Consider the following 16,053-nt stretch of genomic DNA (forward strand, 5'->3'; position numbering starts at 1 on the left):
GTTTTAGCAAGATTTCATAAACTTTATCCTATTTCTAATCCCTTTAGCAGATGCTGCTTGATCACACTCTCTGTAGTGCTGATTTCATGTCGTTGTTCTACTTCAAATTTTTCAGACTCTCTTCCATGCCAAGTTACATACAGCTTTGCTGATTGACCAAGTATAATGTCACCACAAACTTATCACTCCTTATTTCCCAATGTTTTCTAATCTTAATTTATCTTTTTTGTCAGTCCAATATCCTCATTGTCATACAAACACATCAATTTCACATGCTCTGCCATGTCATGTCCATGTTCATTTTCTCTTTCATTCATACACGAACCAAGTCCTGTGTATTCCTTAGCACTTAGTCAAATACTCCCCATCTTTCAAATTCTAGGTGTCTTTTGTCTTCCCTGACATCAAGAATCACAGATGTCTCTCTGAAACATGTAACATGTGGTGTCAGTATTATGCAATCTCACTCCCAATTTTAACCTTTTACTATCAATTATTTGTTCCATTTTCTGTTTCAAATAATTCTACTTGTTAAAGTTAGGGATCATCTTTTAGTATTCTCATATCCCCTACTGTGTTCATTCTGAGACTACAGTGCATGCAGTATTCATGTATTCAATATTTGTATGCTCACTTATTTCACTCACTCTCTTGGTAACCTCATTTCCACCATTGACCTCTCACCAAAACTCCACACTTGATTATCTAACTGCTTACTTCAGAGTTTGCTGTGAAAATTAAATGAGTAAAGTGTGTGAAAATAATTGGTATGAACCTTGGCATTTAGCAGGTGCTTAAATGATGTTTCAATTGGAATCTTCATATATTCCCCTTTTGTAACTGAACACCATCATCTGTGGCCTTAGGAATAGTAATGGATTTGAAATCTCCTACATCGCTAGCTCTTCTCACTCTCATGAGTTTTGACCAGTCTTTTCCTTTACTCCCTATTTAGAGCACTATTATTACTGTTTTTGCAAGCCAACAACCTCTGAATAATCTTTTACTTTCCTCTCTTTTGGTATTTGTGATGATAAAACCCATGGTTCTACCTCTGTGAACCTCCTTGGACATATCCTAACTGTGCAAGAAGACCATCCCCTCAAAACCTTCTTACACAGATGTTTCCAATTTTGTTTTTCTTTCTAGCCTTCCTGAATGTCAACCACTGTGAACCACTTGCATTTCCCCATCTATGCCTAAACAAGCAGGGAGCTTTGGGCTTTAGAATTAGGCTTGTGTTTGAATCCCCTGTCTGCACTGTGTTTGACCCGGACAAAACATTTAAACTCTCTACCTCCATTCTCTGTTCTATAAAACAAGGATGATAATACATTCCTCCCAAGGTTTTATATGGATTAAATAAGATTATTTTAAGAATCTAGCAGAGAATAAATACTCAACAGCAGATAGTTATAAAAGAACATTTCAAGTTCAGTCTTATGTCTTTATCCTTAAACTCATATAGACACAGTCCATGTGTCTTATGTCTTATCCTTAAACTCAGTCTTATGTCTTTATCCTTAAAGACATATAGACACAGTCCACCAATGTCTCAAGACCCCTTTCAACTTTTACTTCTTCCATAAGATCTTCTCTGATCTTCACACTAGAAGCATTATCATTTTTGCAGTAAATTTCCATGGTAAAAGAGAAAGTGAGAAAGTGTGGGGAGAGGACATGTGCATACACTATCTTATTTCACCATCTAACAACCTTAAGAAATACATTTGATTTAAAAACTGAGACTCAGAAAAAGTTATTAAGCAAAGTATTTAAATCCTGGCTTGTGTGACCTTCAATTTATGTTCTGTCCATTGATTCTCAGTGTGCTAGCAGAGTCTATTGAAGTCAATCTGAGTTTTTGAGGTTTTATTTTGTTTTGTTTTGCTTTGTTTTGTTTTGAGCAATTGTAACTACTTGTAGAGACTGATTTATCTTGTCTTACTTTTCCTTACAGGTTGTCCAAGGAACAAAGGAAAAAAAATACTTATTTTCTAAACATAATAAAACTCACTATAACTTGTAATTTGCTACATGGCACCGTTGGCAATTTAAAAAAATCCAGGACACATGATGGAATCTCTATGATCTTATTGTTCCTCTCTCTTGAACATTTCTATTTCATGAATTCAGGAATTACTTCATTATGACTCATCAATTATTCCCAACAATGCTAAAAATGAGTAAAATGATAAGAAAATAGAATAATGATGGAGTTGCCTGGAAGGATGATGCGATTGCAGAATAAACCTCCATTCTCATTATCATTCAGTTTTCTTATTTTTTGACTAAAATGTTGCATCGTCATTCAAGAACGCATAAAAGAAGTCTGGAAACATTCTTATGATCTACTTCTAGTTTCATTGAGCACAGTTTAGAATTTAGAAGTTCTATGTTTCGTCCATAACTCAAAAAGAAGAAAATGGACAACGGAAGATGTTTAGGTTATTAGATGAATCAGAAGACAAATGTAAAAAAGAGAGCTAAGTATGCTAAACTTAAATGATTAGGGTGAAATTGAAATTAATTGTTCAAATGAAATCTCAGACCATGGATTTTCAGATGAAATGAATTTTCTCAAACTCAAGAATCCATGAGGGAACAATTCATTTCCAAGGACAAAAATGAAATAGGATATTCTCATGCAGTTAGTCCTTCAACCAGAAGGAATTTACCATGCAATATTTTGCGGCAAGAACCTAACCTATCTCATTTTGTTTTAAGGGTATATTATAATACTTTTTCATTTTTTATAAAGTCTGTGTGCCAAAATTTATAGTTTTTAAGTACACAAATGTTAAAGAAAGGTTAAGGCCAGTATCAGAATGAAATCAATTATGTATAAATAAAAAAAAAACAAAACTCATTGGATTCATCATTCTAAATAATGTTTAAGAATCTAAAAATAAAAATGTCTTGTAGTTATGGAATGGAGATGACATTGTCTTTTAACAAAATTATGTGCCTCAAAGATTTGAAAAAGTTGACTGTTACATTTTGATAACGTAAATTCTAAATGAACCAGAAGTGATACTATGCTAGAACCTATTAAAGATGTGTTTGAAATCTAGAATTAGTATCAATTAGATGTATATATTGCAGGTTTATTCATGATATTGATGGGCAGTTAGTTCCTTTCTGAAGATGTTTCCAATCTGGAGTATATACATCTTCAAAATCAGAAAATTGATGAAATAAACTTTTAGTTTTGCTATGTTTAAGTTCTTATCACAATTTTCACCCCTTTACTCTTACTTCTGTAAACCATTTTTTAAATGATTTAAAATATTAAAAACACTAAGAGGTCCAAATGGTAAGTAAAGATAACTATTGTTCCTAGTATGCTGAGATTAGCACTTACATTTTCTAAACCTCTATTGCATACTTATCAATTTATCCTTAGTTATAAAGTTATATATGCCATGTCTTATCTCTTTTCTGGACTAGCAGCTTGCAGAGGGGATTCAACAGATGTTTATTGAGTTAACATCAAAACTCCCAGAACTTTTATTTTGTGAAAATAATGAGATGTTTGGAATTAAAGTGAGTATGTTTTCATGGAGCAGTATTTTTTGGAGGAAAGTAAAGTAAGGCTGAGTCTTACCTAGTCTTCTACATTATAGCCAATTGAGCTCTGAAATACATTAGATTAAACCATTAAATAACGGTGACTATAATGCAATTACATTTGACCTCTTCTCAGCAGGATCAAACCAAAAATGCAGTTAGGCACAACTGAAGTTCAAGAAAAGGATCTTAATAAAATGAGAGTACTCTTATTCCTTGAGGCTCTATTTCTAGCTGTGGACCTAAAAACCCATAGAATTGGAATACAGACTGCCAAAGAATACCTTATTATACTCAGAGAAGATTTTGATAGGTGACTACCTTCAATTTTAAGAGAGTAAATGACACAGAAAGGGGAATAAATTACCTTAACATAAATTCTTGGTTCAAGTAAGTCAGGTAGTAGTTGGATTTTAATGGTGGGATAACTTCTAAGGGATAAACATTAACTTGTATTGAACTTTAATCATAATGGCTTTTTGATTATGATTTTTTTCATACAGAGATGAAAAGTTGAAAAAAAAGTGTTAAAATGATGAAGCAAAAGCATACATGGCCTAGTTCTTGTACTGGACATTTAAATTGATTTCCTTATCTACAATAAATATAAAGAGGTCTGTAAGCCATGTGATTTTTTTTCCTTCTTGAAATTTGTCTCTTGCTTAACTCAGTTGACTTCACCCAGGAGCACATGCAATCTATTTGGCCCAGATGGAAGTTGATGAAGAGGAAATGTGAAAATGCGTAGTAAGATCATGATGGTTATTTTATTTTTTATTTATTTATTTTTCAATTTTATTTGCTCACAATTTTTGTTTTTAGTTTATTTATTTTTGAGAGAGCACACATGTGTATGTGCTCACATAGGCAGTGGGAGGGGCAGAGAGAGAGAATCCTAAACAGGGCTCTGGGTTTTCAGCAGAGTCTGATGGGGGTCTTAAACTCACAAACCATGAGATCATGACCTGAGCTGAAATCAAAAGTCAGGAACTTAACCGACTAAGTCACCAGGTGCCCCATAATGGTTCTTTTAGAGTCTACCTAAATGAATGAAATTATCAGTATGGCTATCACTTAAGAAAAATGTGCTTAGCAGCAAAGTATTGAAAAGGAAATTGGAATTACTGGAAGGATGATAAAGATAAGCAAACCTAAAGTCATTTATCTTGATCATCACTACTATCAATTTCTAAAAGCAAAACCAAAACTCACACACATACACCACCGCCACCACCACCACTATAAAGTGAATCTCAGTGTAGCTGCTAATGTCTGCCTTGACCAGTTTTCATAGTTGTCTTAAAAGAAAATGACAGCTAGACTATTTTCACCCTAAAAAGTGTGAATCATCAGCTTCAAGACAGCCTCCTTAGAACAGGATCCATTTCCCTCCCTCCCTTCCTCTCCCTTTCCTTTTCTCACCTCTCTTCCTTAAGACAGTTTAGGGATTACCCAAAACATGTTCTATGAACAGACCAAGTACACAATCAAGAGATCTAATGTCAGGTTGTTAGATCATTTAAGAGCAGCAGAAAAAAAATATTTTAGAGAAGGGGGCACTTCGGTATCCATAATATCCCTAAAATTATACATTATACATATACATCTACTCCGATTGCCCACAGGACCAGCCTTAGTAGCATATACTTATTTTCTAGGTTTAAATAGAATTTTCTTAATTTTCAATTGAATATAGAGTGAGTCAGTACCCAAGAATTTTAATTGTTATATACAACAAATGATGTGATCCTTACAGTTTATGCTGGCTTCTTAAGATAGTCCCTATAATTGAGGTAAGGATTTTTACTGACCATAAGATAGTGTATATTCACTACAGAGATTCAGAAAGAGCAATTCAGTTCTTTTTCAGGTATATCTTAGCTAAAAAAAATGCTAATGGTATCTTTGTCAGAAGTATTTTATTTAATGGGATAGAAAAGAAAAACTTGGGACATATGTCATGGTGTCAGTACATTTCATTAATGAGGTTTTTTCAAATCTCAGCTGTGATTTAGGCTACTTTTGAGGGTGTGGCAACATTGCACAAGGGAAATATTTTATCCCAAAAGGAAAAAATCAAATTATAGTTTAAAAAACTCATTACCAATAATTAATAATGAACTCTAGCTAAACAATAACAGGTGTTCTACTAATCCCAAACAGAAACAGATGGAAGCACAAATGTTTTATAAATACTGGATACATGCAGAGCAATAAGCTTGGCAGGAATTGTTTTATTCTCTAATTGTCAGTCAGAGTCAAAGTCTTATCACTTGCGTTTTCTCTAAATTAATATGCCCAGATTAAATCTTGTTTCTCATTCCTCATTTTTCAAAACACACGCCATATTTAGTGCTTTCTAACTCCATCGTATGTATTGTCTCACCAACAAAGGAAATATCAGAAATTTTCCTTCTGTACACTTATGAACTTTTACATAACTTGTTACATGAAACAATAGCTATACCATACAGGTTTCCCTTCTCCAGATTCTTCTGTTTCACCCCTTGCAATGCTGAAAAACACTAATTCTCCAGAAATACTCATCTATATATTCTTTAATTTCTTATACATTATAGAAATAAATCTTCAAAATCATGAATGTAGGTAGATGAAATAAACTAGGAAAGCAGTTAGAAAGGTAATAAATGATATTAAGAAATCTAATCTGGGCATCAGGCTCAGTCTGTTGAATGTCTGACTCTTGATATCTGCTCAGGTCATGATATCACAGTTTGTGAGTTTGATCCCTGCATTGGGCTCTGCACTGACATCATGGGGCCTGCTGGGGATTCTCTCTCTCCTTCTCACTGCCCCCCCCCCGCCCTCTCTCTTTCTCAAAATAAATACATAAACTTTAATAAAAATCTAATCGTATAGCACTTGGGAATTATTTTCATGGGTTAGGATATTAGATAGTGCTACAGATCTGAACTCATGGCTATTTAGAAAATGTTCACATATGACTTTAAAAGACCTCCCCCTGTATGGTTAATAGAGGAATTCTCAACTCATGTAGACATGGTTTCACTGTTCCTTCTGATCTTGATTTGCTGTTAAATTTTGGAAAAGATCTGATTAGCTTTGTGACTGTTAAACGCTTAGCATCCCTCGTTGACTTTGATAGTGTATGGTACTCTCTGTCCTGTGATTTTCTTAGAAATTGTATTTTATGATCAATTAGTTATATCAATAACTTGGGTGACACAAAGAACACATTATTTTCCTCAAATAATAAAATTTAAAAACACATGCTCATTAACAATATTGATTCATGTTGCATATAAGTAAACAGTTGATCTTTACAAAGCAAAATATGCGTAGAATGTAACTCTCTTAAACCATCACAGATAAATAAAATGGGCAACAAATCTCTTACATAAAATGGACTTAATGGTGTGTATAGACTGAGCATTGTCAATGTTAAGTTTCTTTCAGACAGGCTGTGCTAAATTGAATGATTTAAGAAATAAAGTTATAATAGTATTTTGTGCCTCTCCTTAGATGCTTTGTCAGCAAATTTGCAAGACTTTTAAAAATGTTTTTAATGTTTATTTATTTTTGAGAGAGACAGACAGACAGACTGCGAGCAGGGGAGGAGCAGAGAGAGGGGGAGACACAAAATTGGAAACAGGTTCCAGGTCCTGAGCTGTCAGCACAGAGCCCGATGTGGGGCTTGAACTCACAAACCATGAGATCATGACCTGAACCAAAGTCCGATGTTTAACCAACTGAGCCACCCAGGTGCCTCTAATTTTGCAAGGTTTTTACTGTGACCCCAATTTTATTTTATTTTATTTTATTTTATTTTATTTTATTTTATTTTATTTTATTTTATTCTGACTTATTTTTATATATTATTTTGTTAAATATAATTTATTGTCAAGTTGGCTAACATACAGTGCATACATGTGCTCTTGGTTTTGCGGGTAGATTCCAGTGATTCACCTACATATAACACACAGTGCTCATCCCAACAAATGCCCTCCTCAATGTCCATCACCCTCTCTCCCCTCTCCACATCCCCCCATCAACCCTCAGTTTGTTCTTTGTATTTTAGAGTCTCTTATGGTTTGCCTCCCTCCCTCTCTGTTTGTAACTATTTTTCCCCTTCCCTTCATCCATTGTCTTCTGTTAAGTTTCTCAAGTTCCACATATGAATGAAAACATATGATATCTGTCTTTCTCTGACTGACTTATTTCACTTAGCATAACACTCTCCAGTTCCATCCATGTTGCTGCAAACGTCAGGATTTCCTTCTTTCTCATTGCCAAGTAGTATTCCATTGCATATATAAACCACATCTTCTTTATTCATTCATCAGTTGATGAACATTTAGGTTTTTCCATAATTTGGCTGTTTTTGAAAGCACTGCTGTAAACATTGGGGTACATGTGCCCCAAGAATCAGCACTCCTGTATCCTTTGGATAAATTTCTAGTAGTGCCATTGCTTACTGTGACCCCAATTTTAAATGTAAAGACACTGAAGATCAAGTGGAGTTTAATGATTTGCTCAAGGTCCAAGGCTAGAAAAGGATAGGGTCAAGAATCACATCTGTATTTATATCCTAAGCCCTCTTTTTCTACTATACTAAACTACTTTCCTGATGTTTCTTTCTAAGGTTATTATGATGCTATATACATATGTTAGCATTAACCATTTTTACAAAGTGAGTCATCATCCAAGTGAATCACCATATTTTTCAGTGTTTTCCCCCTTATTTCAGTTTCTAACTCAGTAAGGAAGTAAACAAAAAAGAGAAAGAAGATTAAGAAAATGAAGAAGAGAAGGGAGGAAATTGGCTTGCATAAGTTATTAGAATTAACTAAATTTTCCTGAAACTCAAAGTTCTCATGATCTTCTAATTTTCTAGGACCTAGATGTATTATATATTTGTCTTAAATATGATATGCCCATTTGCCAATATACGTATGGATGTAATTATACATTTTAGAGAGATTTCCATATAAAATAGCTTAGAACCAAAATATAGTTTGCTTTAAGCAATTAGCTTCAATTATTCTATTGTAAATTAGTTCTATCCTTGGCAATACTGTCTTAGAATTGTTTCCCCAAACATAACATAGTCCTATCAGTCTTTAAATCTGCAAAAGGCCTAGTACAAGCAATCAAGTTATTCATTCTTAATTAAGATATTAGTAAAGAATCCCTTGTTACACTCTGGGCAACAATTAAAGATAGGAGAGATAATAGATAAATTCCTTTCCATAAAAAGACTTCCCATTGTGTTGACTATTAGCTCTAAGGTTGACTAGCTCCATCAATAGTAGTTCTCCAGAGTAGCTAACCCTCCCATATGTGAGAAAATACAAAATGTTGAAGTAAATTAAATATCTGAATTGTGACAGATTTAATATAAATTTTTTCAATATTAAAAAAAGGATACTTTTATAGTCATAGGTCTTCTAAGTTTACCAGAAATAAAATGTTTCACCTCTTCACTCCAAGATATTATTAAAGATATTAGCACTTTTTTGTATATAAAGATATTAGAATTTTTTTAGCTTCTAACTGACTTCATTTACAATAGGCCATGCAGTAACAGAAAGTAAAATTAAAGGCCCTAATGCCAGTTATTACTTCTGCTTTTCATTGGTTTTATTCTAGAACTACACATGCATTATGCAATTTTTTTAAATGGAAATTCAGTTTAGTGCATAAAAAAGCCAGCAATCTTAGAAACAAAGACTATTAAAACAGACAAGTACAAAAATTGTTTGGAATACCTGGTTTTAAATCCCCACGGACAAACATGTCAATCATATATCGACAGAATGCATACTGATCTGACAGAGTAGAAAGAAAAAGAACAACGGAAGAATGTCATCAACACCTTTCTTCTTTCTAGGAAGAAATGGTTTAACAAAACAAACAAAATAGCACAATTCTATTTTAGTTACTACAATGTCTTCTGTGAAGGAATAATTTGCACTCATATGAACACACAGGGAAAAAAGACATAATAAATATAAGGTCCATTTATTCCATACAAAAAAAATAGCTTTAAAAAATTGAAACAGAATAGTTCAGGGTAATATCATATAGTTGTCTTTTTTAAGTCAAAACATTTTTCATCAAATTAATTACAAAAGTCATCATATTAAAGCAATTTTTCTCATTGTTCATGTATATACTTCCATTAATGAAACAGAAGTTTTACAAGAGGAAATTATTTCCAACTTGGAACATTTTACCAATTATTCATTCTCAGCCCTTCTGCTAATTGTCTAAATGGAGCTGTAGAATGTTTTCCAGAAAAGGCAAGCAGGAAGGCTAACTCCTTTGCATTGTGTTAGAAGTTCTGCATGGAAATACTCCTAATTATAAGAGTACATGCAGAAGAACAGACTTTCAGCATTAAATGATACCATTGTTAAGCTAATTAATCAGTAATCTTCACTGAAGATATCTTATGATCCTAACTAGTCTATGATCTATGGTCTAAAAACAAAAACAAAACAAAAACAGAAAATTTGAGCATTTGGGGCAAACAATCAAAAATGATTTCAGGAATTTTTTTTTTCTGTTCCCTCTAAATTAAAGACATTACAATGAACTTTAAATTCCCACATAACTTTAGATTCTGCTGAGGTCATTCCAACCCAAATTTTAGTTGGTGAATTATTCCAGAAGTTTTACCATATCTTCTTTAAAACTACATATTATGAAATTAACCTTGTTCAAGATGATTGATTTACATTTTAATGTTTCTAAACAGGCATTTTATTGATCTAACAAATCCAAAGGCAGCTTCAGGACCAAGAGAGTTTATTCAATTTACACAACATGACACACCCTTAAGTCCTTGAAATTATGTACATTAAACATGTGAAATAATAAAACTTGTTACTTTATAATAAATATGTATATAATAATTTTTGTAAACCTTATTCTTTTAAAAGTATTAACAGTATTTTTAGACTAATCCATTTTATTATGAAACTCTGCCGGGTCTTTGAAAAAAGAAATGTGGTTATTGCAGTAAATGTAAAATATAATCTTTTCCATTAGTACCTAAATATGAGTAAGCCAAAACTCATAAAGTTTCAAAAATTTGCCTGTATGTTGACTCTTGAATTACAGCACATTTCCCATAGGTAAGGTAGATGTTGGAAGGAGGCTAGTTCCCGGGTCAAGTCCAGGAACCTGTTTGTTCCTGTATATATTAATAACAGGACATGGGAATCCTATGGTACAGGAGAGAATTAAGGTTAATGTAGAAAGTATTTTCTCTTTTCTTGACATAACTATTTTCCTGAGCAAATTCTAGAATGGGCAATTGGGCTCTCAGATATAGCAAAACGAAAAAACACACTTCCCTTAAATGACAAATTTGAGGTGGGGAAGGGTGGACTTCCTGAAATTTTCAAGCTTTCTCTTTTGTTTCAGTAACTTAAGTGACTATATTCTTTTTAGATTTCTCCTTCCTATAATCAGAAGTTGTTCTCAAAGGGCAATTTAAAGATCAAAAAGATGGGGAATGTGTTATAATTCCATGGGTCCAAAGCCTAGAATATGCATTTTTTTTTTTATTTATTTTTTTTTTCAACGTTTATTTATTTTTGGGACAGAGAGAGACAGAGCATGAACGGGGGAGGGGCAGAGAGAGAGGGAGACACAGAATCGGAAACAGGCTCCAGGCCCTGAGCCATCAGCCCAGAGCCCTGACGCGGGGCTCGAACTCACGGACCGCGAGATCGTGACCTGGCTGAAGTCGGACGCTCAACCGACTGCGCCACCCAGGCGCCCCTAGAATATGCATTTTTAACAAACTCCTCAGAAGATTTAATTAGATCATTTTCCAGAATCACTGATATAAAATCTCCCCATTTTTTATTTTTCATTTACATTGAATCCTACTGGCACTATAGTCTTCAGCAACAGCAACAGAGAGTATATTCATGTGAAAAGTTTAGAATGCAGGGACTACTTAAAATTTGAAGGGCTTGGACAATCCCCCAAAATGAAATAATGCTCTCTGCCGCAAGTGGTGATGGCATATTTATACACATAACATGTGAAATAGTATATTGAATTAACTAAAATCTTCATGCTTCAGAGTTTGTTTTTTGTTTTAACTGAATGCTGACAGTGACATGAAACTATTTAACCTATATTTTAAATTATTACCAAAGTAAAATGTTTACATGTATTATACCAGTATTTTCTGGCTCTAAGAGTCGTCTTTCATTTAATTAATGCAACAATCATCCTATGTGTTTCCAATTTAAGAAAGAAAATCCTTTACTAATTCAGAACATGTCTATTTTCTTAATCTAGAAAACTGTTTGAGTTATAATACTTAACAGGTTTCTGTTTAACTTGAGTGATGTTGTGGTGTTGCAGTCTAATGGCACAAGTAGGAAGATGAGAGGGTATTTTTACAATATTTTAAATCAAGAATTTTTAAATATTTTAAATTAGGATGCCCATTTCTGTCTGTCCTGAGTGTTGACCTTAACAATGTGCCAGAATTCTAGGCACGTATATGTTGGGCAGTCTCAAGGGTGTCTGTTTCACCTGTCTAAGGATAAAGCAAAACTAAGCCTTGCTAACATGGAAGCTTCATTTTATAGAAATGCTTCCTTAAGTGCAACTGAAATATTAGACTAGGAAAATTTTCCTAAAGAAAATATGAACAGTTCTATTATTATAGCTTTCACAGTTTTGTGATAATAATTCATGCAATTTCATATGTGGTCACCATTTCTTAATATTTTTTTCTCCCCAATGAACACCTTCTAAGAATCACACATGTTGGCCATTTCTCCCCTCCTCAAGGAGCAGTGATGGATGTTATTCAGCTGCTACCTTGTCATGTTGCCTGTGGAGTGGCAGCAGAGAGAAAATGCATTCTGGGTGCAGAATGTCAACAGAAAGGAAATTTTAAAAAATCTCTTATGAGCATGGGGCATGTGTGGTCTGGTACTCTATGGTTGATTCCCATTAGCTATACTCTCTCTGCCTGCCACAAATATGTAGACAGTTGTTAAAAAGAAGAAAATGAAGGAGGAGGATGAAAAGGAGAATGAAAAGGAAGAATGAGAATAGCAGTCAGGAGGTTTGATTTTTTTTTTTTCCCTCTCCACACTTCTGCCACAGACAGAAAAGCAAAGACTGATCATGCCAGCCCTTCTTACCCTTTTTAAACAGATTAAGATTGGTCCATGGAAACTAGATTATGTGGTACATAAGGGTGTGTAGAAGTGTATGGTAGGCTGCTACATACCTATGCATCTTATTCCCAGTGCTTTAAGTGGAAATATATAAAATTAAAAGTAACTTCATGTGAATGTATTTGCATGTTTACTATATAATTTAAAAACTGCCAATAAATGTGTCTGCTCCATGTAAAAATCTGTTTCCAGTGAAAGACTTGTAGGCCTTTGATTTACAAAAAACAAAAACAAAAACAAAAAAACAACAAACTATTTAGAAATCTATTTTAAAAGAACTCGAATTCATTAAGACTAACTTACACTAAGCAAATAAATAATCCCTTCCCCACAGAAGGGATCCCCACTAAATCATCAATACAAGAGTCTCAAAATGAAAGCCACCTCACAAATAGATTATTCAAAAAACACTGCATCTTTGTGTATCGTGTTCAGTTGAAACCATAATGTGATAAGTTTTTTATGAATAAATGTTCTTAAATCTTTGCTTAATTAAAACAAATAATGTATTTATGTGTCTGGCCAGCTATCAGAAGTATAGTTTTGATTATTTACTTAATGATACAATTATTTAATTGATGCTAGCTGTCTTAATGGGGAGTCTTACTTTAGCAAATGCATTTACTTAGCTGATAAAATCACATTTGTGTTTTTGTTTCTGACTCTAAGTGATAGTCGAATGTCCTTTTAATAGATAAATAGCTCTTTACGTGGAAATTAAAACAGTAGATTGAAAATGAAAATGGTATTAGAATGTTATCTTTAGTAATTCTGATTACTGATAAGAATAAAATACAATATATGTGACCTGGAAAATAAACCTTATTTTAAAATGCTCTAGTGATGTGTCTAGAGCATCAATAAAATATGCCACCCCCCCCCAAGAAAAACCAAGGATACTAAAAATGGACATCAAAAAGTTTATTCATGTTCCAAGTTGCTAGATAAATATTTTAATACTCTTATATATAACTGGCATGAATTTTTACATACTGTGTTTATGGACAAAAATAAAAATATACTTGGTATGTTTCAGCTGATTTCATGTGATTTTTTTCATTTTTAAGGGGCAATCTAAAATGTAAAGTATTTTAGGACCTTGATGATCACTTTAAAATAGATCAGTGAGTCAGAAGATTAATTTTCCTATTTTCTTTCACAGCAAAATGTTGCATTCAAAATATTTTATCTTTACTTACTGTAATTTTTTTCTGCCCCAAAGATTTCAGAAAAAATATAAAGTTTTAAGAGAGGTAATAACCAATTTTTAAAAATTTTTTCAAGACAATATAATCATTTTTTAAATTGAAGAAAGATCTTAGGGATCCAAAGTTTTAATCCCACTCTTTTTGTTAGTGATCTACAACATTTTAAATTTAGGTAATTTTCATTTATTTCAAAATTTGCAGATCACACACACAAAAACAAAGAGACAGAGGTTTTTTCTTCTTTCTTTTTTAAAATATATTTTCAAAAAACATATATCTTTTGCCAGATAAATTTATATTGTGAATTCAAGGAAAAAAAGGATTCAAAGACAAAATTCAAGGGCAGATTACAAAGACAAATACCACATGATCTCACTTATATGTGGAATCAAAAAGAAAAGTGTGGATTGCAAATTTCATCTTATGTTTTATAATGGTGAAAATTTTTCAGTTTCAGTGTCCAACTAGCTTACTCAGTAATAAAGTTTTCAAATTTTTAAATGAAAATCTCATAGAAAACAGTCCTTAATTTTAGTCCTCAAATACAATCATTCAAAACTACCAGGGTAAAGGAAAGTATTATTTTGCAACACCCCTAAAAAACATTTATAGGAATAGTCCCAACTGAGTAATCCCACATTCTGTATGGGCAGTCTTAGGACTCTGTAGCAGCATAGCGCCAGGAATGGACTCGGGTAGAAGAGATTCAACAAAGGGCAGAGATGAAGGACGAGCCCTCAGCTGCCCTCTTAAAACTCCACCCTTTTATTTTCATAGCATGTGTCCACAAAAAATTTCAGGCTTATATTCCATCTCCATTTAAATGCTCTATTTCCGTGAAGTAGGGCTGTAAGTTTGACATCACTCTTATGAAGAGCAGCACAGTGTCAGATACAGAGATTTCTACAGTCCTAAATTTAGTCAGTGGAAGCTGGCAAAGAAGCTTGAGAGTTCTCTTTCCCATAACTTTCTGCCTATTAAATTAACTGAATTTAATAATTCAATGTATATTCCAAATTATATGCTCTTGCAGAGGCAACAGGAATGTATGGAGAGTTTTTATACTTATTCTCCAAGATCTGAACATATATTGCTTAAAAAAACTCCTGTAAAATTGTCATTTTTCCTGGACTGCTGTCTCCAAAGAGTAGGACACACAAAATTGTTTTTCCACCTCTTAATAGAAATCTCGTGTCTCAAGAATTTAAAATTTTTCCTCACGCTTTGAATAACTTGAGATACTAACTCAAATCCTCTTTTACAAATACCTCACATTGCATCTTTAGATATGGAACATATTTTAGTCTTCCTATAAATACGTTTTAATTCCCAATTATTGCGTCGCCTTTCAGGTAATATTAACTGATAGACATCTTTTTACTCCTATTTGAAGTCTGATCTTAGTCTTTTCGAGTTTTTAATTTCATTGTATCTGCTTCTTGCCCAAAATTCTCTTAGAACCTCTGGCCACCTCCTCTGAATGTTTACCTTTCTGTTCATGCTTGGACACAGCTGCGGTCTCTTTTCCCTCCTTCTCCTTGGGCTTAGGTGATGGTCTCTGTACTTCTTTGACTTTTGCGGCTGTTTGCTTCACTTTCTCTTGTTTCCCACCTTTCACTTCCTTTTTAATCTTCTCTTCAGTCTTTGTTTTCCTCTCTTCTGTACAGAGTTAAAGACAAATTGGATTATTTTTGTTTACCAATCATCTTTTATTGATTGTTAAGAACAATTTAGAAAGAGAGAGACAGGAAAAACAATAGAAAAATAGTGTCCCTGGTTTGCTCAGTTGGTTGAGCATCTGACTTTGGCTCAGGTCATGATCTTGAGGTTCGTGAGTTCAAGTCCCACATCGGGCTGGCTGTTGTCAGCAAAAAGTCCGTTTCAGATCCTCTGTCCCTCTTTCCTTGTCCCTTCCCTGCTTGTGCTCTCTCAAAAATAAATAAGATAAAATAAAATAAAATGTTAAAAAAAAAAGAAAAAATAGCATTCCTCACATATGTATTTGTGACTACTATCTAAGTTTTATATCGTCTATGAAGTGACATGTTAGAGTACTTAAAAAAGAAATGTTGCTC

The 16,053-nt window shown here is 33.3% G+C and overlaps 1 protein-coding gene and 2 long non-coding RNA genes across 5 annotated transcripts in view; 2 read left to right on the forward strand and 1 right to left on the reverse strand.

Annotated features, from left to right (window-relative positions):
• Window positions 1–2,071, forward strand: part of LOC123608965 — a 37,415-nt gene extending 35,344 nt beyond the window's left edge. Inside the window, exon 5 of one of the 2 annotated variants that reach the window (XR_006717543.1) lies at window positions 1,961–2,071. This is a non-coding gene — a long non-coding RNA (uncharacterized LOC123608965). The remainder of the gene's footprint in view (window positions 1–1,960) is intronic. The other variant, XR_006717542.1, reaches the window with a different exon arrangement.
• TRDN (triadin) overlaps window positions 1–16,053 on the reverse strand; it is a 389,767-nt gene that overhangs the window by 256,975 nt on the left and 116,739 nt on the right. For both annotated transcript variants that reach the window (XM_045499455.1, XM_045499454.1), the window contains 2 exons: window positions 15,467–15,637; window positions 9,321–9,380 (listed from right to left, as the gene is read on the reverse strand). In XM_045499455.1, coding sequence (XP_045355411.1) covers window positions 9,321–9,380; window positions 15,467–15,637 — 231 coding nt within the window. The remainder of the gene's footprint in view (window positions 1–9,320; window positions 9,381–15,466; window positions 15,638–16,053) is intronic.
• Window positions 2,085–4,192, forward strand: LOC123608966. The gene is made up of 2 exons (XR_006717544.1): window positions 2,085–3,883; window positions 4,074–4,192. It is a non-coding gene; the product is annotated as an uncharacterized LOC123608966 (long non-coding RNA).

Source organism: Leopardus geoffroyi, chromosome B2 (genome assembly GCF_018350155.1).
Source record: "Leopardus geoffroyi isolate Oge1 chromosome B2, O.geoffroyi_Oge1_pat1.0, whole genome shotgun sequence".
NCBI classification, from domain to species: Eukaryota; Metazoa; Chordata; class Mammalia; order Carnivora; family Felidae; genus Leopardus; species Leopardus geoffroyi.